The following is a 27,335-nucleotide window of genomic DNA, read 5'->3' as shown; positions in this document are numbered from 1 at the left end:
CTTGCCTGTCAGAGTGTCCTCCCACTAGCAAACATCTAAACAAAAATTCACTCAATTTCTGTTCCCCTCTGTACCCCCACTTCTAAAGCCCTGTGCTCTGGCTAACTCCTTTCCACCCCATTACTAAAATGCCCTGTTTAAAAATCACAAGGCAACTCTAGACTCACTGCCAAACCTTGCGACCTCTTCCTCACCCTCCCCCACTAGGCTCGTCCTCTCAGCTTCTCAAGTGCCTCTCATTCGCTCGCCTCCCTCTAGGCAACCTACTCTTCCTCTTCTCATGCCCCAACCACGGGCATGCTCCCCAGGTGCAGTCTTCAGGTTTCTGTCCTCTTTCTCCCACCACTACCTGGCAAAGGAATCTGAGAGGCAAGAGGCAAATTTATATCTCAACTCTCAAGCAAAACTCACAACACATTTTAAACCATCTCATGACCCACACCACCTAAATGTTCAAGTAAAATGCCTTGTAATTGTTTCCTGAGCACTGCCTGGTAAACTGAGTCCCACGACTTTCTTTCCTCTCTGAGGACCACACTGAGTAGGCAGAAAAGCCAACCCCACTGGGTATCCTATTACATGCTCTTGCCTCAGTCTCTAATGCCATCATTGTGTGACAGCTTTGCATATCTTCACCAGCATCTACATCACAAGAAGTCTAAAGGTACTCTGACCTTTGAGAGCCCCATTTCAACTAACACTGCCCCACAGGCAGCCCAAGGTCCTACCTTGCCTGGCCCCACATGTCTTCTCAATACTGTTTCTGCTCAGCTCATCACCCCAGTGCTCATCACGCTGCACACATACCTTGCGTTTTTCTCAATTCTAACTCTTGGCTTTATGTTACTACTTCCATTTCAACTCTCCATTTTCCACTATCTGTAAATGCTCACCCTATACTTAACGACTAGAAAGAGAGCCAGCTCCTCCTAAACCCCTGAAGCGGAAGTCCTCCTTAACACTTAAGGACTCCATGTCAGCCTCTGGCACATGCCTCAAGTGACCTTCTATCATTGGATGAGTAGATATTATACATCTTATCCTTCATAATATCCTTATTATGCATGATGCTTTCTTTTTTTATGCATTTGATATAGGGTCTCACTACACAGCTAAGACTCCACGTGATCCTCCCCAGTGCTGGGATTATGGGTGTGTACCACCATGCCTGGTCTCACAGGCTGGCTCACCACGCCTGGGGGAGGGGCCGGCAAGGCATGTGGTGCTGGGGATCAAACCTAGTCCTTGTGCTTGCCTAAGCAGGCGTTTAGTCCATTGAGCTGTCTCACAGCCCTCTGCATGATATTGTATCAGTTATGAACTCTGAAAAACAAAAATTCTTACTTGAATTTGGCCAACTAACTAACCTACACCAAAAGCAGCTAAAGTATTAAAAAGAAAAAAGATAAAGTCACAAATACAGCAACTTGGAAGGAATCAACTCAATTACCTATCTTTCTGTCACATACAGTATACCCACTCCAGGATAATGACTGAGCACTATTATGTTCACTACAACTAAGGAAAATAGTTGCACTTTGGAGAAAGAAAAGGATTGATTTATTTGATAGTAAAATGATGGGAAAGCCTGGCTGGCTTGCTCTCTACCCCACCCCCCCGAGGAGTGACCCAGGGCCTTCACAAGACGCTAATCCCCAGCCCTCCTCTTCTATGAGACAGAGTTGTGCTAAACTACTAAACTGCCCAGGAAGGGATCAAACTTGCAGTCCTCCTTCCTCAGCTTCCCAGATTTTGGGATTACAGGAGTGAACCACTACACCGAGCTAGGGGGGCTTTCCATAAATAAATGGATAAAATTTTCTGCATCTTCCCACCATTCTGGTTTATAGCTTTGAGAGGTGATAAACTATCTTGATCACAAAGGAAACTTTTTAATCTTAGGGAAACTGAGTAACAGAGAACTAGTTCCAAAACACCCTCTATGGCCTGAAAGATACTCTCTCATCTGGTCTTAAAAGTCAGATGAAGCAGCCAGATGCAGCCAGATGAAAAATAATGTAGAAGACAGACTGCCTCAACTGGGGAAAAGTAAAGACTTCATTCCTAGAATGATAAAGAGTAGCTGCTTCTCTGTAGTAAAAAGGGTTCAGAACCTCTGAAGCAAAGTATGCAGAATACACCTTTTCAAAATGGGAAAACACATGGAGAATCAAGTAGAAAATAATAACTAGTAGAACCTAGAGACCTGGAAACCTTTTCACAGCCCAAACCTTAAATCTGGTAGTAACAAATCCTTAGATTCAGAAAGGAAAAAGGAGCTGAGGGTATACCTTGCTGGTAGAGCATATAATTATCAAGACCCAAAACAAAAGGATTTCTTTCCTAAAGAAGAAGCAGGTAAGAAATATCTTTATTATTGCTGTGTAGTCCCTACACTAATGTGAAATGCATTAAGCAAATTGATGCTAAATTTTAAAATGTTATTAATTACTTGAAAACACATTACAATTGCAATTTCTTCTTTAAACACAGACAAAGAAAACACTCATCTTGATTATATTCTGTGCAAATAAGGGGTACAAAGATACATAAAATCACTGTAAACATTTCCTTATCTTTGTTCATTAAACAGCAAAACATTCAGGCAGTTTTAGACCTTAGATACAGGGCCAGCAAGATAGCTCTGTGGACTAAGCTCCTGCTTTGGCAAGTGCGGGGACCAGGGGTTTGATTCCCAGTCCCACATGCCACGCCATGCAGCCCTGTCCCCGGGGCATACTGAGCTGGTGTCTGAATGTGGTGGTGAACACCTGTAATCCCAGTGCTGGGGAGGCTAAAAACAGGAGGATCGCTACAAGAGTCTGGGCTGTGTAACAAGACTGTATCAAATACATAAAATGAAAAAAAAGACTTAGTTATATGCTTTCATTTCTAAGTTCCAGGAAGCACTGTGATTAAACAAGTATCTAAACAGAACTCACAAAGGGCCAGCCAGACAGCTCAGCAGGTTAAAGCACCTGCTTAGCAGTCACAGGGACCTGGATTCAATCACCAGCACACTGTGCAGGGCCCCCGACCCCAGGGCACGTAGTTGAGACTGGGCGTGGTGGCGTGTGCCTGTAAACCCAGCACTTGGGAGGCTGAAAACAGGAGGATCATTACAAGTCCAATCTGTGTAGTGAGACCCTGTAGACCCATAAAAAAAAATTAAACAGAATTCACATCCCTCCTGGCTTCTGCTTCCACTCCCCAAAGGGACACTGGCACAAAAACCTGAGGCAAGCAGGTCTTTAGAAGCCTGGGCTGAGCTCCTGTTTTTCACCGCTGTTCATTCCAGGGAGAAAAACAAGATGGAGGCGAGCAGAGCACCAGAGCAATAGTGCACCTGTGGTGCTGCGGCTGGGCGGGGGGCCTGAGACCACCAGCCAGGAACTTGCACCACTCACAAAAAGTGAGTTCAGCCGATTTTAAGGTAATACTATGACTCAAAAAAGATTCTCTTACCTGTCATACACCACTACTAAAGAGGAATATTAAAAGAAAGCCTAAAAAGATACATCCTTCAGTATTTTAACAAAACACTGTATTCACAATATGATTCTAAATGGCAATAAGATACATGGAAGGTAACTCTTGGCTACAATGATTCACCCAAAATAAAGGAAAACTGCTATCTCAATGTTAACAGTAACATCTTATTGTGTTCCTCAGTAACAGAGATCATAGCTTTAAAGAATCTATATTTCTATCAGGATGGATAGCCAAACTAATATTAATGATGCGACCAGTGTTTGCGTGAACGAACTGAGAAATGGCTAACATAAGCAGAGCAGGACAGAGCCGGGGAGATGGTGGCACAGCGGCTTACTTTGACGTGGCTCTGGGCTCCGAGGTTGTAGATCTCTGTGGGCTTCACTTCATTGATTATCTTCACAAGGCACGTGCTGTCAGTGAGGTCGCCATAGTGCAGCTTCATATCTGTCGGGTGCAGAAACACGCCATTAAAGAGGAGAAAACCACACAATCCAATCTTTTCAATACCAAAATGGAAATGTATGTTATGAAAGTCTGAAAACCAGGTCAAAATGAAAATGTCGTATTTGAAGATTATAAAAGAGCAGCAGACTATAACTGTCAACCTTAAAGAAATTGCAGAGTAAAAAGATCTTTATCTATGTTGCCCATATCTATAAAGGATTTGTGGTGGAAAAACAAACTTGCTTAAAAAGTAAAATATGACAGATGTTTTACAATTAACATACCTCAGAGTTTCTAGCAGGTTTTTTTTTTTTTTAAAAAAAAAAAGAAGTGTTATATATAAATCAGACAAATGATACCTTGGAATAATGTGTTTACCCTCTAAAAAAAATCTGGAACACACACCAAACGATAGTAAAGATGGCTCTATATGTGATATTTTCGTTCAGGTATTTTTCTCCCAGTGATGTATAGATAAGTCATGAAAATCAGCCCTTACACTGCCTGCAATTCTCCTAACACAGCAATATTATAGATGAAAACAGAGTTAGCCCAGCTCTTCCTCGGTCGGAGCCACTCCTCATACTGATTCCATGAGTGTAAGAAATTCGAGATGTAGGAATGGATGATTTGCTAATTTGACCACTTCATTACTTTTATAAAATGCTAATTTATATCTAGATTCAATGACAGCAGCATTGAATACAATGCTACAATTTGCACAATAATACAGAGTGAAAATCTCTAATCTGCAAACGCAGTATTTGAAATGCTCCAAAACCTGAAACTTTCTATAAGTGCTTTACTTTAGAGCAGTTTCTTTCCCTTTCACCTTATCTGTTCTGCCTTTTTTTTTTAACTGAGCTATCTCCCCAGCCCCTGTTGTGCCTTTTAGATTTTACTTACTCTCCCAGTTTCTTAAACCACAGAGACAATACAAAGTTTATACATGTGGGTCTAACTCATTTCACTTATGAGTGTCATCTCTAATTGCATCTATTTACTTATAAAAGCCTCAAGTTCATCTTTCCTTATAGCTGAGTAGTAATCCATTGTATAAAAGTACCACATCTTTTTTATGTATTCCTCAGTTGATGAACATTTGGGTTGTTTCCAAGATTCAGCTATGACAAACTGTTGTTATATACATGGGTGCACATATATCACTGTGGTACAATGTTTTCAATTTTTCTGGAAAAATACCCAATTTTTCTGAAGGGGAATAGCTGGGTGAAATGAGACCACTAATCCTGGATTTTTGTGGAATCTCCATATTGATTTCCATGATGGTTACACCAGTCTATGGAAGAAGGGTTCCTTTTGCCCCATAGCCTCTCTAACATTTGTTATTGGTTGACTTCTTGCTGATAGCCATTCTTTCTAGGTTGAGAGGGAATCTCAGTGTTGTTTTAATTTGCATTTCTTGAATGACCAAGGATGTTGAACATTTTTTCATATATTTATTTGTCATTTGTATTTCTTCATCTGCAACATGTGCATGCATCTCAGATGCCCATTTTTGAACTGGATTTATTGAAAGGAATACTTACTGCTTAGTTTTTGGATCAAGTTTATATGCCTGTATCTAGCAATCTGAACAACTACTCTGAAGATAACAATATGCAATATAGCAACCCTTGTTGATTTCCCATTATCTTGTTTTAAAATTCTGTATCATTTTAATTTTTTATTTTTATTCTCTTCAAAATAAAAAAGCGCTAATGACACAATATCATAAGTGGAAATTTTCCCACAATGAAACTTCCAAATCCACAAAATTATTTAAAACATAAAAATTATCACTGGATTATAAAGTATATATGAAATACCAATGAATTTCCTATCCCCAACCGAGAGAGAGAGAGAGAGAGAGAGAGAGAGAGAGAGAGAGAGAGAGAGAGAGATTTCAAACTATGAAAAATCCAAAATCCAAAGCATTTGTAGTCTGAAGTCTTTTGGGTGAGGGATACTCAATCTCCAGTAATTTTAAAGAAAGATACACTTGCAAACATAGACATTAAGGTGGAGAGACTTTTCCTGTGTACAATTGGATCACCTGTCCCATATTACTACCTAGACTACTGAGCCATCACATACTCAGAGCCCTGGAGGTATACAGACAATCACCTCTGGATTACAAGCTGACTCTATTGTCCTTGCTGGCCAGAAAACATAGCTAAGTAATGTGGGCTGACCCTGAAGTTACAAATCCTGAGCCTAGTCACAGGCTGCCTTCTGTGTGGCACGTACAACCTCTCTCTGTTTCCATTCCCTGTGTGCAATATGGCCTCCCAAAATCACAGCAGTTGCTATGGAATCCAAGGGGAGAACTGTGTGCTTGCAAACCACACAGAAATACACAGGCAAATTTATTAGAAAAAATAACAAAATGACTGAAAATTCTGACATTGAGCTATAAAACAATTTAAATACAGTTTTTATTGCCACTGGGTTTTGGACTTGTCTTCACAAATAATTTTAAAAAGTAATTAAATGTGCAAAGTCCATTTAAGTTGAGTGAGTCAGACCAGATTAAAAAGTTCTCCTTCAATATGGAATTGCTCTTGTTTGGGGGTATAGGATCACCTGGAAAAGGATGGCCAAAGGTCCACATTCCCTTAGTTCCTGCAAGCCAACTACCCAATAGCCTTCTAACAGACAAGCCAGGCTGACACTGTGGTCTAGTGCAGAAAGCAACACAAAGGTTTTCATAAGACACGTTGTAGTCAAAGCAGCAAATCATGGGTAAATAAGTGTGACTTGATGGGCTCTCAGGAAATACAACATTTGAAAATATCCCACTGAACTAGGAAGTTATGGAAAGAGCATTTAGAAAAATAAAATCACTTACTTCCTTCAGTATGAGCCTGGGGATTCTTATACAGATGTTCAATGCGACCTGTATTAAATGAACTGGACCGCCGTACAATTCCATGGACCTGGTTTTATGCGTGAAAAGATAAAAGTTAGTAATAAATGTACAGTGAGGGTTAATAAACAACTCAGAAGTTCTTTTGCTAATGTCTGATGACTTTATGAAAAATGTAAATATTACTTAAAACACTGTCTTTAAACATCAGAACTATTTCTGCTGCTTGCTTTCTGTTTGCTCTGCCAGCCAGCTCCTAGCACCTTGCCTTCATCTCCTCCCAACCTTGCCTTCATTGCCAATCTCAACAAAAGAAATTAGATCATTATATGACTTCATGCTTCGTTGTAGATAGTAAAATGTCTCCTTTCCTAAATACACACTTCCAGCCCTACTGCTGACAAAATATCGCTTCAATTTGAAGCTGAAGACAGACCACATGAGGCTGCATCTGTGAAATAGCTCTTCAGCCTGTTTCATACAGAGCATGAGGCCTCCGATCCTCCCACTGTCCTCAGAGCTCCTGCAGACTGCAGCTACTAAAATGTGTATTTCTATAACCTCAGATATAATCAGAGAGCAGTTGCTGTTAGGCAGCTGTACAGAAAGTCACAAGTTAAGTTGGATAGGTTAATGATATGACTTACTATTAGATTTAAGCAATAAAAGAAAAAGCAAATGAAAAGAGGATTTTAAAAACTTTTCCTTCTATCCTGACTTAGTCATGATTAGTATAAGAGGAAGATGTCGCTGGAAAGGAGATGCACACCTGCTGATCCTGAAGAAAAGACTGCTTGTGTCTGCTATGGAAGAGAAATTATTCCAGAGCTGGTCCTGCTTCCTGCTTGTGTCACGACTGCTCCTTTGTGCTGCCAATGCCAACAGCAGCTTATGTCACCAGCCGCCCACATTCCAGTTCCACTCGTGGCAGCTTTAATCCTTGACTTACTCTAGAAGTGTTCTTTCTAACGCTGGTTAGGTTCATTTGCAGCTGAATACACTTCTATATTTTACCTCAATCATTTTCTGTCTAATTCAGACCAAAATTAATCCTTGGCATGACTCAAATATTCCAAGTGCAAGAAGGAAATTATAAGCACATAAGGCTTTCTTTCAAACAGAAAGAAATGTCATCATCATTTTATATGGCATACATGAGAAACTGACTTCTGCAAAGGACACAGCACAGCCTCAATTAGCAGTTCTGTTGGTTGGCTGCTCTAGCCAAGAGAAAAGCACTCACAGGCACTATTTTCCAAGAGAATGAAACCCAAAAAAGTTGGTAAATATAGAAGTATTTTAGGGAGGGAACATTGCAAACTTGGTTGACATTTTACTAAGCAAATATTAAGATCTAGGAAACATCAAATTGAGATTTGGCTATACACAGACATTTCTTTATTTGAAAGTGCAGAAAATAGCAGTAATGTTAAGCTGAGAATTTATTCTACTTCTATCCAATTTTTCAATTCTTATTTACTGCTAGGATTGAACTGCTCTACAAAATCAATTTTGTCTAATAAAAAGCAATTTCACATACATACTTATACATAGGAAATCTGGTATTTTCCTCCAAAACTATTTCTGGAATACAGATTTCTCAAATGCAAGTGCTTTGTTTTATTTTACAGAAATGCATTTCTATGTTCCTAAAACAGATAATTTAACCTTGACAATGAAAATAATAGCATGACTATTTAAACTATCTTCTGAATTCTGTGGAAGTTGCATTCGAACAGCCCAAAACATGGGAAGAAAACACACGTATCATATAAAAATACAAATGTCAACAAAAACATTAATGATCTTGATGGATTGTGAGTAGCAAACAACTACAAAAGTTACAGCAGATCAGTAACACACAGGATCTCCATGTCACACTTAAATTCACTAATTTTGGAGCATTTTCCTAATTAAAAAAAAAAAAAAGTGCTTTAATTTCCCCTACCTCCCAACCTTTGGAATGTGTAAACAGGGAAACAGAGAGCTGCCAAGTGCTTAATCTATGACAGCAGGTATTATTCTAAGAACTAATGAAAGCTGATTCTGTCTGCTTCTGAGACAGGTGAAATACAAACTTCAAGACAAGTCAAAATGTGTGCAAACTGCATAATCTAGTTAAAAATTTGAGATTAGCAGCTTTTTCTTTACAGAAAGGATGTACGTAAGGCTTTTTTGTTTTTATAAGGATTTGAGGAGAAAAAAGTAATGAAGGTTTGAAACCAGATTGAAAAGATAAAGGAGCTAAATGACTTTACATAAACTTAGTCAGAATCATTATTAAATTACAGCACTTCAAACAAAACATAACTGAAAAATTGAGATTTGTAAAATAAATGGATGTGGGTGTTACGACAAACAAACGTCATGGGCCAGTCAACTAAGTGATCAAGAGAAAACTTCAAGTTCTTTTTCTGTCTGAACAAAGTGGATTGGACTTTAAAATCTAGTGTCAGACTAGGCATTATTACACTAAAATGTTTTATTATTTACTATGATCAAGAAAAAAAATTCCTTAATGTGTGGAGACTTTTCCTAGAAGCAACAATGCCTCCCAGGGGTGGTTAGTACCACCCATCTCCTTAAAATTATAGACTGTCCAGGTCGGTGGGATGAACCTGTGGCACTCACGCCACAGCAGGCTGTTTGTGATCACTGAAAGTGTCAGAAGGCTCGCCATCACTGCTCTAGGGAGTTTCAGTATCAACAACAAAGATTTGCATATCAGCAACCATGTGACAACATTCTTATAAATCACTCAGTCTTCACAGCAACCACACTATTACTACTCCCACTCTTTAGCTGAGAATGCTGCCTGAGATTGCTCAGCCAGTAAGCAGTTGTATTAAAGGGCAAGTGCAGCCAGTCTTGCTGGTAATCAGTACAGTTTCAAATCAGAATCCATAAAAACTGAGGCCTTTTTTCAAATCCAGGTATACAGGATTGCGAAATAGCAAACAACCCAGAAAAGAATATTTCAATGAGTCTCATAGATCAAAAAAAGTAAGTGGAACACAGACTACTAAATGATGTTCTACAGAGGGAGCAAATTGATCACAGCCCCATGAATGAGAATAGAAAGAACCCACCAAATAGGGCAAACAATTAAACACAGGAGAATAAGAGGTATACAATAGCAGTCTTTCAGTTATCCTTTTGTGTTTAGCAGCAAAATATTTCCATCAGCACACTCTACAAATGGACTTCTCTTCCACCCAGTGGGTCATGATTCCACCTGAATCTACGGGTTGGATTTCAAAGAAATAGCTGTCCCACAAGTGACACCTGGCCACCAGTAACTGTCATGGTCATTATGCATGTCCACAATACACTAGAACTTTGTGCGATATTGTATCCTCAAACTGTTAAAAGTGCTGGTCATTTATTTGCCATTCCAGTATTTATCTTATGTTTTATTCTTAGTACTTCTTTGCTATCATGAAAACTTTTTCTTAGTTCAATTCTTTTGAAACATTTAATTTTTAATTAATTAGTATTTAATTTTCTGAAAAAAAAAAAAAAAAAAAGATGGCTGCGTGATGGCTCAGTAGCTGTTTTCCACCTTAGCAGCAGTTCTAACCTGGGATGGTTACGCTACTCTAGAATTAATAGTTTACATTAAACTGATCTGAGAAAGGCATTTCACTCTCTCTCTCCTAGGGGTAAAGTACAGCCAGTGGTCCGAAGAGACTTCGATGGTGTTTCGAAATCATGTGGAGAAGAAACCTCTGGTGGCACTGATACAAGAAGTTATTCAAAATCCTAACCCTTGGAACCAAAAAGTAGTGGTCTATCTCGTGGATACATTGCGGCCAGACACTGATACCTGCATTCACGACTTCATGTCACAGTATCCATTAGAGTCTTCAAAAGCTAATTATTGCTTCTGAGACCTCTACCACTAATTCAGACTTATTTAAGCAATAACAAATGCAGTAGGCTTTAGAACATCTCATTTCTGCTATATGGCTCTGACTGTTGTGGGACATTGAACATGCCAGGGTTTAATGAGAAATAGTTAACAAGTTTTGTTTTGACAGAGTTGGCTTTTCAAAGAAAACTGTACTTGAATTATTACTATACTATTAGAATAAAAAAGTTTATCAATATAAAAAAAAGTAAGTGGGGCTGGAGAGATGGCTGAGCAGACTAAAGCACCTGCTTGGGCAAGCTTAGGCAAGCACAGGGACCACAGTTCAATCCCTGGCAACACACAGCACGCTCCCCCACTGCAGGGCAGATTGAGCCAGCCACAGTCTGGGCTTAGTGGTGCATACCTGTAATCCCAGTGCTGAGGAGGCTGAAAGCAGGAGGATCACTATGAGTCTGAGCTGCATAGTGAGACCCTACAACAACCAAATACATTTAAAAAAATTTTTTTAAAGTATAGGAACTCAATATTCTAACCAATAATCTCTCAGAGACAACAATCCAACAATCCTTGCATCCCTGTTTTTCTACTTCTCTACTCTACCTCAAAGGAAGTGGCTAAGGTTGCTTTTCTAGAAAGATTTTTTTTTTTTGGGGGGGGGCAAGGAGGCTGGTCCGAATGCCTTCAGGGCAGGTTTGGCTGGCTGGAGTTGTGGGGATCGAACCACAGCAACCTGAGCCTGACTGCTTTGTTGAAGCAGCCTCTTAAAGAACTGAGCTAAGGGGCAGTCCCCCATGGTTGCTTTTCTAGAAAGGAAATCCACAGCGTAAATATTCTTTACTTTAAATTCCAACATGCAGTTTCATTTTTCAGTTATTTAATACAAATTTTCTTATATCCACATAAATGTCCAGTTTTAAAGCATTCAACTTAGTCTTTTGTTCTCTGGCCCCTCGCTGTAAATGGACAAAAGAGTACATTGCTGGTAATTACTGTTGCTTCTCTGCTATTAGCAGTACTAAGAAAGCACAGAAAACTAGAATATGCTTCCACAAAAAGGTTCACTTTCATTGATTTTCCTTTATCCCTAACAGTGGGAAGGAACACACATGGCTCTAGTATGTGCCACATGACTGCCTCTTAGTAGTGCTAATAAATAAGTTTGGCCAAGGAGTCTTCCACACCATCCACATGCACTGGCTTGCTGGCATCGAACACTGTCTCCCTATTACTCCACAGCAATAAGCCCTTATACTCCACAGGTTTGCCTGGCTAAGTATTTTCCATGTGCTATCTCATCTAATCTTCAGGACCACCTCAGAAGACAGGTGTGCTCATCTTCCCATCTACAAATAAGGACACTAAGTCTTGGAGTAGTTGAATAACTTGTTCAAGGCCACAGATCTAGCAACTGTAAAGGAGCATTAAGATACTCAATACTGAGACACCAAAACCCAGGTCTCCTTGGCTTGCTATTCTGGACTACTGGTCCAGTTCTCTTCTCTGTGCTAGCCAACCAGGTATAAAGAATGGCCCTTTGTACTTCAGCAAAGGACAGAAGTAAGTATGTGAAATATTTACAGAGTACCTTTCCATATAGCCTAATAATTCTTTCTCTTCATTATAAGAAGACATCTGCAGGCATAATGAAGATTGAACAATGTTAGATGTTCTCTCTTTGTATTTTTCTTAATGTTTAATCTTGAGTTAAATTCAAAACAAGCAACAATAGCAATGATAATTTTCAGACTCTTCACTGAGAACTAGACCAGGAAAAGATCAATGCACTTAGTTTTCCATACCCATAGATGTTGTGCCCACAGGTTCAACCAGATTAAAACAAAATTAACTGCACCTGTGACAAACATATACAGGCTTTTTCTTACCATTATTTCCTAAACAATACACCTATTTAAATAGCATTTGTGTGGGCTAAGAAGACAGCTTGGTGGTCTAAGCGCCTGCCTGGAAAGTCTAACATCCTGAGTTCGATCCCAGGAACTGCATGCTGTTCAGTCCTGGAACCTGGGTACTCCATACATGCCTGTAATCCCAGGAGGATCACTACAAGTCTGAGTTGCATAGCAAGACCCTGTATGAAATAAATAAATAAATAAATAGCCTTTGCACAGTCTTATTTATTGTATGTGATTGGAGATACATGGAGGTCATATGTAAGTTTGTTATTAGAGGGTGACTTGGAACTGATCCCCTAAAGATACCAAGAGATGACTGTACTTTACTTGTTCATGTTAAAGACTTCATCCCAAACACAATCAGATACATAGGTTTCAATGGCCACATTTAAATGGTTAGGCCTCAAACCCTCAGAAATCTAAAGATGTGTGTGGTCATACAAGATAATTAACATTACTAATTGATCTTTTAACACACGCTGCTCCATTCAGAGCCATTCAAAAATGTCTGTGTTTTGTTTGGTTAGCTAAGCTCTTTGTTTGCTTTTTCTCTCCATCAAACTGTGCTGTGCAAATTCTACACAGAGGGTTTGTCCTTGCTTATTCTGCCCCACACCACTCCCCACCAGCCTGACTGCCCTTCAGCAGGCTGCCTCCCCACTATCCTCATGCCAGGCCGGCCTTGCCTCTCATAGCCAGTCAAGGAGTGCCCGCTTCTTTCCTATGCACAACTCAGCCTCAGCAGCAAGCCTTTTCTTCAGTGTTTACTGACCCCAGCTTGCATTTTGCTATCTAAAACTATGTTATTCCCAGTTGCTACTGAGAGTAATGATAGGTCTGATTTGAAAGAGCTCAGAGTGGTCATCCCTATAGGTTTATACCACCTTAGGCTGCCTTGTTGTTCTTATGGTTAAATCAGTCACTGACCCTCACTGGGACCGTGGGTTGCAGCAATCCTCCCCCACCTGTCATCACAGCACATGGCCAAGTCCCATCCTCAGGACCACAAGGACTCTGCCTACTTCCACCAGCCTCTTCCCCTCCCCAGCCTTCCATGTCCACATCACAGACGATCCCAACACCATGCAGCTGGAGCACTGCTGCTGTCACACCCCCTCCCCCTGCAATCCTGTGACCACCACTGCGCATCTGGTCCCTTCAGCTTCCTGCAGGCCTCAACTGGCTACAGCTGTCTCTAGCAGCTCCCACACATCTGAAACGCAGTCTGCACATGCCCCTCTGCCATGCTTTTTGATATTTCTTAAAGCATTATAAGGTTAGTATAGCCTGAATATTTACCTAAACCCACCTGGCAGAATTATATATGATCTACTCCAAAACTCTCTTCTCTATAGAATATACATGTATGTATGTCCTCAATTATTACAGCAATCTAAGCACATGTATGCTTTCATAATTAATTTGTCTTATTTTGATATTGCAACATAAAAGTACAAAAGGTGTCACATACACCTAGTATGAATGTTTAAAGTCTAAAAGTCAAATCTATCTGATAAGATTTTCAATTCTGGTAAGAAAAGTAATTTTCATTTCTTCAAATCTCATTGGTGTGTAGATGCCAAAATCCTTACTCTTACTGTCCCACTTTTCCCAAATGCACATTTTTGATACACTGTTCCTATAACTAGAAGAAAGAGACAAGGCAAAGCTATTAATAAAAATGACCAGGCCAAGCAGGTTAGAGCATATGGACCACTGTATGAGACTTTAGTCTCTGTAGGGCATAAATGTTTATATATGCATATATCTGAAAAGTGTTCTTGAAAAAGCACAGTATACATACTGAACTACATCAAAATTTAACATAAAACCCCTGTCTCTTGTTAAGAAAAGGAAAAAATGTTGAAAAAAAAGAAAGAATGAGATGATGAAGATAGCAATGGCAACAAATCTAACAGTTTCAGCTTCCGTAAAATATATGGCTGCCCATTAGAAGGCAAAAACCTCCAGGTGTAAATTTTTCATTCAAGCTTGCCAAAAATCAGCTTGGTTTTTATTGCTCTACACAATTTCCGAATTAAGTGACTTCGCCATGAGTGGAACTTTTCTACGCAACACATTACATCATAAATTAACCCTCATAATACTGCAGCTTGGCTCGCACTAAAGGAGAAAGTGGGAGGCGTGCACAGCAGCTGAGCCATCAGGGCTCACCAGCAGATAAACAGCACAATGAGCTGGCAGGACCACAGGCCAGCACCATCATCTTCCCCAGATTCTGATTTATTATCAGAGTTTCCATGGAAAACACACACAGGAGACTGCGGCAAAGGAAGTACAAGGCCGCCACGTCCCGGTGATCACCCTACCCAGGACCACACTGAGTCACTCACCTCATAGCCTTTCTCCAGCAGGAACTCAGCCAAGTAGGAACCATCCTGGAAGAAAAGGAAAATTGGGAAGTGTCAGTCCCGTATTGACTGGTGTAGACAGGACTAAGACTTTTGAGAAAAACACGTAAAATGCTGATTGAACAAAAAATTAAGGATGCTGGCAACCAAAATAAAAGTACCTAGGATGACAATAAACACATGTCTTCCCAGAACATCCTTCCAACTTCTGTGGTGTGAGCACCACAGAAGACACAGCGACCCAGGGAAGTAACAAGATGCAAGAGAAAGGACTTGGGATTAACTTTTGCCCTTTGCGAGTCATGTGAGGCACATACACACACGTGCACAAAGCAGAATGCCCCAGTGCTGCAGGAACATGCAACCAAAATGCGGCAGACAGGGGCATCAACCAGGAATCTATGGAATGTAGTTGAAGTTGGGGGCGGAGGACAGGGAAGGACAAGTGGAGGAAGAGGCAGAGAAGACCTGAAGTTAGAATTACTGAAGCTGAGCCTTCCAAGCACTGCTAAGCTCTCGGACTCCAGGAAGTCAGAGGGGCTAAAGGGCTTTAATGCCTAATTGTGTGTATTCGGGATGGGAATGCAATCAGCTATACTATCACAGCACAACATGGAGAAGTACACACACATGTGAACCTTAATAAAAATAAGGATATTAATTTTTGTTAAATGAGAAGTACTTCATTTGCAGTAATCTTAAATCATGCAGCTAATTCCTAACTGAAGATGAAAGCATCTGACAAAATACTGAGATTCCCAAATGTTTTTCAATCATTGTTTTTAAAATTTCTGAGTAAGAGTTTCTAGTTAAAACAACATTTTGCACACCATTTTTAAGGGAAAGTGTGTGAGATATCTAATAAGCTAATTTTACAAGTCAAAAATTGAGAAATTATCCTTTTTGAGATATGTTTTAGACCTAGGAGCCTCCCTCAAAACATGAGTTGGACACCTCTTCTGCAGTGAATCCCGTACATGCTCTTCTGCTTTTAGCCCTGGTGGAGTCTCCTCTAAGCCACCCACATGAACATAAAATCTACCGACCAGAAATGTAGGTCCTCAAAAGCAGTTCGGGGTATCCGGCTTTCTTTACTTTGAAAAAATTGAAAAGATCCCTTTAAGCTTCAATTCCAAAAAGATATTCCAGGAAAAAGAAAAAGGAAGAAAGCCTTACTATCATGACTTAACTTAAAACTGGAACTAGAAATGAGACTGCAAAGTAATTGCTTGAAATAGTAATTTCATAATTCTGAAGTCCTGCATAAATTCAGGCCGAATGACAAGGCAGGGCAAGCAAGGGATACATTTTGTGGTTCATTAAAATCTCCAGCAGATTTTTTCTGACTCCTTGATATAAATATTCTGGTTCACAGACTCACATGGAGCAGAGAAAGTGTTTGGCCTTTTCATCCCAATCTTTCACTGTGCAAGGCTCTTACATATTCATTATGCTAACTAATTCAGACCTCATATAAGACTGAGCGATTCAAGCCAGGGAGCCTTTATGACTATCTCAAATGTTCAAATAATCAGTAGTCCTGTAAATAAATCAATGAGCAAACAGTTCGGTAGAAAAATATTTGCAGTAACAATCCAAACTCGACAATAGGTTGGGAAGCTCTAGTAAGTATGAAGTTGGTGCTCTTCTGTTGTTTTGAGGCAGACACCATGACACAATCCGTGATTTAGAATTCTCTTGGAGTAAAAACGGGAAATGCTTTGTGTTCCTTCATAGTTACATAGAATGTTAACCCCACAAAAAATCAGCAGAAGTGACTTGCTGGAGCTCCCTGGGGTGGGGAGATCTGTGATTATTTAGAAAGCTGATGTGAACCAGACCTGACTAGCACTGAACTCTGTCAATGAGGTCTTGTTCTTCTCACCCAGGCCACTTCTCAAACTTTCCAACCACACTGGAACATTCTGAACCAGCAGTGGCACTGGCTTCCTCCTCACTTCCTTGCCAGGCCTGTCCAGCGATAGGGCCTGGGCTGCACAATGAGTGGGAAACGAGCCGAGCAAGGACTCCTGGTCTCTGGCCCAGGGAACCCAGCTGGCCTCCCCTGGGGGACCCTCGAGGAGACATGGTATCTGAGAAGGCAGATGCCTGCCAAAACAGCAGGATGGTTGTTTCTGCCTCCCCTTGAAGTGTAGCCTGATAGAGAATGCTCCAATCAGACTGATGACTGAAATGTCATACAGGTCAGAGCCTGCAGTTCACATCAACTACTGACACTGGACCCCTTTGAAACTAAGGAACAGACTCACTTAAATATCCATCTTGTTCAGTATAAACAATCAATCTGGCATAAATATCAGCCTAGGCCCAAAGTCTGCTACAGAAAACTTCTTAATAGTAGAAGTAATACCTCAACTGTGACCCCTCTAAATCTAATCTTGCACATAGTTATTAAGAGGATCTATTCCATATTAATGTTATGCTGTTTTAGGCTTTAACCATGACTTTAATACTTTTAAGACAGAAATTATTGTGTCTTATTCTCTGAAGAACTAAGCTAGGAAGGTAAACAGCAATTTGATATCTCAGAAGCATAGGACGTTAGCCAACTTGCTGAAAATCACACCATTAGTTACAAAAGAGGCCAGAACTAGAATCCAAATCTTTCATGATTTTAAACTAGGAAATAATCTTCCTCATCCTCTTTCAACTAGGAGCTACCAGAACATGCCAACTCCCCTCCCCACAAAAAAAAAATAAATAAATAACAATAAAAAGACTCTAAAAGATTCATTTTCAAAAAAAAAAAATTCATTTTCAAACCAAGGTGACACAGTCATTTTCCATTACAGGGTGTTTTATGGATTAAACAGTGCTTCCAGTTTTAATCAAGTGACCCAAGCCCAGAGAAGTCATGTAATTTGAGAACACTCCAGAGCTCGAAGGAGGGGAAAGGATAGCGAGCCTGAAATTTCGCAGGTCTTGGTTCTGCGCGCCTGTACTCCCAGGAGGTACAGTCATGTGTGAAGGTGGACTTGCCTTGGTGGGGACACATGTTGGAGGGATGTGGCCTTGCCCAGGGTCCAAAAGAGCCTGGTTTTATTATGCCTGATGCTTATCCTGTTCTTTTTCTTTGGGGGGGGGGCGGTAGAAAGGGACTTCACTTTTCATGAAGTACTCAGAAATGTCCACATGCAAGTCACACAAAAAAGTAAAACTCTATTAACAGTCAATTTTTGATTACTATATTGAAACTACTAAACCTCACATCTATTAAAAAAGCTGAAGGAAACACAGAAAGGCTCCTCCTTCTCCAATGTCCACAGATCCCTGGAAAAAGCACTCGCTGGGCCCTCACATCAACCAAGTCTAAACACTTGTATCAGGGAAGTCACAGTCCTACAGTGGAGCGAGCTGGGCTTTCTCTATCTCTGCAGCATGAATGCACTTGCAGTCCACATGGGCAAATGACAAAGGCCTGCTCTTATATGCAACAGGAGAGCCTTGCCCCTTAAGGCTGTGTTCTAAATTAGAAGGTAAAATCATGCATAATCAATGTTCAGGTATCATTTGGCAGCTTCTTTGAGGGAAGTAAGTAGTATTGAGCTACAGAATCCTTGGCATAAGTGAAATCTCTTTATTTGTATTATCTCAAGCATCAGAAAAAAGAATAACCCTTCTGCAAATAAGGAAGTGTCACTTGTAGAGGCCTCCCACAGTTTCACTCTGTATATTGTAGTTACTCTAAAAACACACATCATTTCAACTAATTCCAACTACAATATAAAGGTATTCTGTGCCCCACACTAAGTAAACTACAGACACTTCAATCATTAGAAAAAGGATGTTGTTTTGAATCAGAATAAAATCTTTAAATCAGGAGTGGCAAATGTGTCCATAGTTGGGTGTTTGCATCACAGAAAGCTCTGAAAAGTTCACCAGCGCTGCTTTAAATACTTTAACTGTTCAAGTGCAAACCATCCAGGGGCAGAATATACTCAGAAAGTATTTATACCTGGCTCATGTTTGTAACAAATCACTGGATAAAATGTCTGTCAGACTCACAGAATTCAACAGACCATAGGGATTCATTAATCCAACTCTCTCATTTTACAAATCAGGAAATTGAGATTCAGAACAGTTAAGTATTTAGTTTTTAATCACACACTGAGGAAGTAACAGAACCTGTCCATGCATGTGTGCATGAGCCTGAACATGTGAGTACATGTGTGTGCATGCGTGCTCACACACACAGAAGCATGGGAGAAACAGATCTCTGAACTCCCAAACCAAGGAATTCTGCACTAAAACCTAACAAACACCTACAACAAAGAGACTGAATTACTGACTACTGCAGAGACCCAAATAAGACAATGACTGCTTTGGGAGAGTAAAGAACAAGAACAAAGCCAGCAGCAGTGAATGGAGTGGTAATTAACTGAATGCACAAAGGAAATGGAGACACCATCGGTAGTACATAAAACGTACTCACATCTCATACTGTCTTAAAAGCTGAAAACTACTTTCCCATCAAGGCTGCTGTCACCAAACAACCAACCTTCACTGCCTCTCACTTAACACTCCTCCAGGAGAGGCATACAGCAGTCCAGCAGTGTGCTAAAGGGATGATCACCACTCTGCATGCTAAAGGCTGGCCACACCCTGCAGCCAAGATTCTCAGCGCTCGTCCACTCTTCCACACCAGGCCAGGGAAAGGTCCTGGCTGGCAAGGGCCACAAAGGTGCTACACACCAGCAAAGGGGAGAGAGGCTGGTCTGCCATCAACACCACGCCTTCCAGAGCCTGGCAACCAAGGCCAGGCTGAGGTAGGGGCTTCAGCAGGCTCCAGAGCCTCCTCGTCCTGCAGCCTGCTCTGCCAGGATCCAGCACTCCCTCAAAACACATGGGCTTCGACAGCTTAGTGTCATGCTGTAGCCAGCTGGAACAAACAAGAGAAGACTTGCACATGAAAAGGAAGGACTCATTTTTAAAATATTTTCTCAATTTGCTAGGTTAAAATGGTATAATGGGACTTTTTTCCTTTCAATTACTGACTAGTATAATACTGAAGAAATTTTTTTGTTTGTGATCTCTTTTTTTCCCTTTTCTTTTTTGAGATTGGATCTCACTATGCAGTTCAGGATAGCCTTGAGCTCACTTTGTAGCTGAGGCTGGTTTCAAACTTGCAACTATCCTCCTACCTCAGCCTCCTGAGTGCTGGGATTGCGGGCATGCGCCAACACGCCTGGCTTTTGTTTGTGATCTTATATAGTATTTCAGCTGGGAATTACTACCTTTACATCCTTAACCCAGTTTCAGTAGGCTGCATTTTGCCAACTGGTTTATAAGTAGTATGTATTAGCCAGAGAGATGGCTCAGTGGAATAAGCACTTCCCTGGCAAGCACAAGGGTTTGAGTTCAATCCCTGGTTCAGAAAAAAAAAAAAACTAGTATAGACAAAATGTATAAAATTATCTAATGTTTATCTCTCAAAAAATCCATTCAAAAACTGATATGTGAAAATGCAGATTTCTAGGGGCAGAGCTCTGATAAATAACATAGTTTGAAATACATGGTCCTTCCAACTGCAAATGATTATTGTAAATAATAGCTAGGAAGAAAGCAAATAGCAAAATATGAACTCCAGGTATATTTGTACATTCCAGCATTTGTAACAATTTTAATATACTAGGGAAAATGGTAGTAAAAATTCTAAAACCAGCAAAAACAAAGCAGCTATTGCCATGATACAGAAATACAATTTTATTTAAATGAGTAGGGAAAAGCAGTCTACACGCAGCTGTCTCAACATGCACAGTTCTCGAAATGTCTGAAGTCAAAAGTACATCTAGGTGCATATTTGTGTGCTGGGTGGTGTGTAGGTACATAATGGATCAGTCCACCTGCTCACCTCCACAAGAATGAAAAGCTATGGCCAAGAAATACTGTTTCTTGTATTTTTAAGAAAACATAAGCTCCTTTAGTTTGAACCCCTATTTTTCTCTGTCCCCTTCTCCCATTCACACCACTCATAAAGTTTTCAATCTCTCAGAGGGGAAAAAAAAAGTTCACTGTGCCCTATTACTGCAAACACTAATAAAAAGGAAAGTCAATGAGCAAATCTGTCCCAGGCATGCGCTACATGTTCTACGTCCATACACTTTCAAAAAACATCTTAGGAAATTGGTATTTTATTGCCTTCCTAACAAAGGAGTAAACTGGGATAAACTGACCTGCATTGGGTCTAGAAGACCTAGATCAAGCATTTAAGTGAGGTACATGTATAATAAATTATTTTTATGGCAACTTGCCTCATTTATAAGCTCATCACTCCATAACAATGGGCCTGTAGATATTTTATCATAAAATTTGTTTTCTATAGACTGTCTTAACAATGGAAAGAGAGCTGGATTAGCGTATCAAACACCTACATGGGCCATAGGTGTTATGGAACAGAGAAAGACAGGAAGGAAGGAAGAGATTCAGTGTCTGCCCTATTGCTCTGAGAAGTATCTGGGCAGCCAGGCACTTCCTGGCCGAGATAGGATTATGCTTCTGCACTGGCTGGGGCCTCTAGATTTCACACACATCAGCACATGCACACGTGGACAGGATGAGAATAATAAGCAGGTAGCCTGCACAGCTAATCAAAATGTCCTGCTATCAGAGAACACCAGGAGATGCATGAGTCACAGGTGAAGGGTGGCAGGGCTTTGTGGATGAAAGCGAAGCTATGAAATACTACCACACTGACCTCTTCTATACTGGATGGCACAGTGCCCTAGAGAAATAAATCACCACTCTTGAGCATGAAATCAGCGAGAGCGGGAAAACAGAGGAAATACAAGAAGTATATCCCTGTCAAAATCCTATCAAAGATCTGCCTAACTGGCCGGTTCAGTGGTGGTGTGAATAACACCTTTCAACTTTACAGCAATGTGCTATGTGAATGTTTTTATAAATCAGGGATCCAAATACAATGATGAAGACTAGTATAGATTTGTACGGAAGTTAATAATAAATTACTAGTAAACTTTATGTTTAAATCACTTTTTTTACAGTAAATAGCTACAACTGTATAAAAATAAAATTGTACAAGTTTTAAGAATTGAGTTCCTTTCCATTTCCTTTCCCCTTCTACACTATCTTTCAAAGTGACAGTTCGTACAATTAAAGGCTGTTTCTCTGCAAAGTGCATGATTACGTAGTTCTAATCACCCAAGTGATTTATAAAGGAAATGACTGCTTGCAGGTACTCTAAAACAGAGCTGTACTTTGTCCAAATGTTCAAGGACATGCTTAATGAAAAACTTTAAACTTGAAAAAGAAAAACTTTGTACTGAAAAGAATAATGAAATTTTAGTATTTGCCTGATGTATTAAGGCTTCCTTGTACATTTTTGTTTATATAATTTGTGTTCTGCCTTAGGCAGAGAAACGAAACAAATGTCCTTTTCTTTATGGCTTTAAAGAAATCAGAGAATAACAAAAAGATATGCACACACTGATGATCGTATGTTTCCCCATATTACTACACATTCATTTAACAGATTGTTGCTAACGTATCATTGTTGGTTATATAACGGTTCAACTATTAACAAATATTCTTGTTGTTTTTAACCTATTTTCTCCTATGGGTATAATTAATTACCATAATCCAAATAAGACTTCTTAAAATACATGCATATCACAATAGATAATCCACTTACTGACTTCCTAGTGCATTTCTGACCTTCTCTGTAACTGTGGAGTCCCTATCATGCAGGAAACATTATAAATCACTGAAGAAAGAGACAATTTAAGAAGACTAATTTTGGGTGCTGGGGAAGTAAGAAGGTTGCTCAGCTCATATCAAGTGTGAAGCCCTGGGTTCAATCTCCAACACCAAAAACAAAACAAATAACCAATCAAACAGAAAAAACACACACACAAACAAAACTGTGACTGAGTATCTTAAAGACAGATAAAATTCAAGCATATATACATGAGTGTAAATGCAGAAATGTTTGAGGATCCAACCAGAAGCTGCAGACAATGAGAATAATGATGCTAATACTCAGAGGCTGAGGACAGACGGAGCGCTACAGGAGCTGTGAGTCTATAGAACAGGACCAACAGGGCTCCCAGTGAGGACCACAAAGGTTGCTCTCTAGCTGGGTGGTGCAGCACCTGCCTGTCAAGTGTGAGGTCCTGGGGGGTGCAAAGAAGGAGCGGGAGTAAGAAGGAGAGGGAACAAGTTGGTCTCACCTGGAGGTGGGGCCTGGAGTGAGGGCAGCAGGCAAACTCAGTCAGCAGCATGTGTCTGTCAGGTCAGGCTGTATTATACACCAGGGCTACCACCCAAGGGAAGAGTACTAAAACTGGGTCGGTATCTTTAAGTATGTGCCCGTCTCACATTTCACTCTGTCCTCCGGGTCCCTTACTTGCTGGCTGTAGGATACAAGGGTACTTCTAGATAGTCAGCTCTAACCCCAAAACAAGGCAGTAAAGCAAACTTCTAAAGAGGCATCAACACTATAGTACAAATCTCGGCAGGACTAATATTTTGGTTTTATATTTTATTTTTGTGTTTCCTTCCATCAAAAGCAGTGGAGGTATAACTCTCATTGACTTATTTTTACCTTTTAAAATCTCTATTCAGTAAGACTGACAGAAAATTTTCTCAAGATTTCACTGAAGGGCCGGCCAGATAGCTTAGCGGCCTAAAGCACTTGCTCAGGCAGGCGCAGGGACCAAGGTTCCATCCCCAACATGCCCTGCCGGCCCCGCCCTCAGGGTGCACTGAGAGAGTGACTGAGACTGGGTGTGGTGGTGCACACCTACAATCCCAGTGCTTGGGAAGCTAAAAACAGGAGGATCACTATGAGTCCAATCAGTGTAGTGAGACCCTGGAGACCCTGTACTAAAAACATTTAAAAAAAAAAAAAAAATCACTGAGAAAGACCAAAGCTTTGGGAAAAAGGGAAGGGTTCTAAGTGCTACAAAACTTCCCTCCCTAAAAGGAACTAGACAAGACCTCTAATCTTGGTCTTAGGAGCATCAAGCTCTAAACTTCCCACCTGACAGGACCCTCAGGCTGAGGAGAAGAAAGACCTCAATGAACCTCAGTGTGAAGTGAAACCCATGAGCCTTTGAGTAAGGCCAACCCAACCACCTGCACCTTCTGATCTAAATAGCAGTGCATCTCCTTCCCAGCTACCCTGTCTTCTGATATTTAAAACTTACTTGGGATATGTGGTCACAATTGTACATTTGGGTCACACATTTGGGCAATCATCTCTTTATAGGTATAGTTAATTCACCCTTAATTTATAGTCTATATGTTCTTCAAAATGCTTATTGTTTATCAAAATATCTGCTTCAGAGTAATTCCTTACAGTTGTTTGATATTCTAAGATGTTTTTCTCATTTACATTTTACAGCATCCTGGTGAGCTAGCTGATACTATCCTCATTTTTCCAGATTAGAATTTTGAAGTTGATTTAAATTCCTCATTCAAGGTCACACAGCTAGCTAGAGAACTTGGCAGAACGTAAACCAGTGTGCCTAGTCCTAACTAGCTGATTTCCACAATACTTTTGTCTCAAACAAAATTGAAATATTTCAACCAAAATAAAATTCTAGACTAAAATTCTTGACTAGTTTTTCAAATAAGAAAGTTATATAAAAACTCAAAGTTTAACAAAAATTTTTAAAATTTACATAACTTGAATTATTACCCTGACAATAATCACTGTGAAAAACTGTTATTTAAATTAATGCTACCTACTGCATGAGTACACTAAAGAAATGCTATATATATGAGAGAGAGAGAGAGAAAGAGAGAGAGAGAGAGAGAGAGAGAGAACAAGAAAGAGCACACGTGTTTGGGGGCGGTGCTATTTCAAAAAGAGCTTTATACTTTTATCCTGAGGTGTCAAAAATGGGGGTGCATATGCTTACTTATTAAAACCAGGTCCTAGGGCAACCAACAGGCTGGTAAACATTTATTTATTAATATCTAAAGTACTATGTACTGTGCTATGATCAATCTATGAGTCAATCAAACTATGTACTGTGTGATCAAATGCAAGGATAAAAGCATTTCCTACCCTCAAAGAGTTTATAATCTAGTGGGGGTGGCAAGACTCGGAAATAGCCTGAGAGAGGGCAAGCAGGCTGCTGCAACTTCTGGAGCTAAGATGGGTAAGGTAAATACATTGGTGACAAAGGGAGAAAACTTCTGTGCTCCTTGTGGTGAGAGGGGATGGGCCAGCACAGAGCTGAGAAGGGACGCTGTGCTTTATTACACCTTGTCACACATCTTCCTAATAAAAACTTCTCTCAGATAACACAGTGCTAGGCACACTGGGATGGTGTGCAAACTCACACCTGCACAGTAACTCAATTCTACCCTGTCTGGGACTTCTGGAATAAAAACAATGGTTCCTTCAGGACCACATCCAAGTGGAATGTATAGTTTGGCAAAGGTCACTACTGTCTGTGGAGTGACCAGCCTTATAGTTCTCTTTCCCAGAACTGCCTAGTGGGTAGTCAACTTTATTTCTTTTCTATAAATTTCATTTCATCTTACTCTAGAAATAGTCCATGCTATGACTTTCATCTCCTGACCACACAAACCTATGTTGGCTGGTGACAGAACAAGTTAACAAGACATCACTGCCATCACCCTCATAATAGAAAATGACATCAAGTCACTGTGGATGTATAATGCTTTAGGCTTATACTAGTTATACCTGAGACACGGGTATAACTTAAAATTTTCTAGTAGTCAGATTTTAAAAGGTTAGTATAGAAAAACAATTTTAAATATATATATATATTTAACTCAGTGTAACTGGAATATTATATCAACATGCCAATGGAAAAATGAGAACTTTTACATTCTTTTTATATTAAAGTTTTCAAAATCCTACACTTTAGACTTATAGCACATCTCAACTAAATTCTAAATTTCCATCATAAATACTTGGACTGTGTTTAGATTTCACAAAGCCAAGAGGTATATTCACGCACACCCATACTCAAATTGTATGAAAAGCTATTCAAAAGTTTTCCAATAACTGAATTGAATACCAATAAATAATTTTCCTCTAATCTTCACAAGCATTAATAAAACTGGTTCACTTTTTTCCAATAACTGATGTGCCATTAAAGCAAAAGTATATCACACTCAAATTGAACAATTCTTAAGTTAATAAAGTCAAACTGAATGGTGCATCTGTAAATTAGAAAACAACTCCAAACTTGTAGTATCAACAAGGTACTCTTCAAATTCTTTGCAGTTTACTGTCAATTTTATGAAATAATATTTATTTATAATTAAAATATTCTACAGATTGACTCATGTTAGAAATATATGTAAAACTGTATTATTGAATTCTTTTATGAAATCTTCTATTTCAATATAGATTCTCATTTTTGTCTACTAGCAAGGTCACAAGTTAGCTTTTCTTTCCCTTTGAAGTTTTACATTTAGTTCCCTTGAAACAGTGTGTCTGAGTGAGAAATCTAGTGGGGGTGGCAAGACTCGGAAAACATTAGCGGCAATGTTTTCTTTGTAACAACTGAATATTCGGGAAACAAACTTTTTGTTTCAAGACAGTAGTGGTCACCGAGGTACTAAATATTACCAGGTGCAGAGCCTGCCCGAGATCCTACCAGTGAATGTGAACAGAGAGCCTGAGACTTGGCCTTCGCTGCCTCCTACCTCTTGCAACAGTGCTGGCTCCTGCCCATTACGTAACAGACAGACCGCCAGCTTCTAAGCTGCTGTGTTCATGACACTTCTTAGAGTTTGCTTCAGAATATAATGAAATGAAGCAGTAAGAGAAATGCATGTATTTGATTTAACATAGCTAGAATACAGTTATGGCAGAAATTTAATTTTTTCACACCATCTGAAATTCTTCGACGAATGTAAAAATTAAAAACTATGTTGTGAATTTTGTATTAGTAAAACAATTTTATATTTTCTTTAAAATTTTAAATCCTCTAAAATAAAGGATATCTAAAGCATTAACTAGACAGTAAATCATGTATTATAAAATGTATCTAAAACTAAAAAAAATTAAAACTTTTAATTTCAAATCATTTGATCTTTAATATTCTTAAATAAAAGTCTTAACAGTTTATAGACAACGTAAAATGATCTAATTAACAGTCTAAGGTTTTTTTTTGGGGGGGGGTCTGGTTTTTGGAGGGGTTCATTTGTGTTTTTTGTTTTCCGCAGGGTAGGGAGGATTGCCTTTCCTCATAAGATTTTACCAAGACTTTAGTAACTAACATTTTTTCTGTCATCACTCCATCTAAACCTGGTTCCTTCCTTTGTATCTCAATTGAAGTAATTTTTATAGGTAGCCAAAGTCACAAATTTTATTTAAAATTTCAGTTAATGTTTTAAAATTT

General features: G+C 39.6%; 1 protein-coding gene across 2 annotated transcripts in view; it reads right to left on the bottom strand.

The window, feature by feature from the left end:
* Positions 1-27,335, bottom strand: part of Gmds (GDP-mannose 4,6-dehydratase) — a 577,953-nt gene that overhangs the window by 431,891 nt on the left and 118,727 nt on the right. For both annotated transcript variants that reach the window (XM_004628408.3, XM_023712142.1), the window contains exons 2-4: positions 14,950-14,994; positions 6,791-6,878; positions 3,830-3,939 (exon numbers count right to left, since the gene is read on the bottom strand). In XM_004628408.3, the coding sequence (XP_004628465.1) occupies positions 3,830-3,939; positions 6,791-6,878; positions 14,950-14,994 (243 nt within the window). The remainder of the gene's footprint in view (positions 1-3,829; positions 3,940-6,790; positions 6,879-14,949; positions 14,995-27,335) is intronic.

This window comes from Octodon degus, unplaced genomic scaffold (genome assembly GCF_000260255.1).
Source record: "Octodon degus isolate 3935 unplaced genomic scaffold, OctDeg1.0 scaffold00023, whole genome shotgun sequence".
In the NCBI taxonomy this organism is placed as follows: Eukaryota; Metazoa; Chordata; class Mammalia; order Rodentia; family Octodontidae; genus Octodon; species Octodon degus.
The sequence above is the reverse complement of the archived record's forward strand: the minus strand, read 5'-3'. Positions and strand labels throughout refer to the sequence as shown.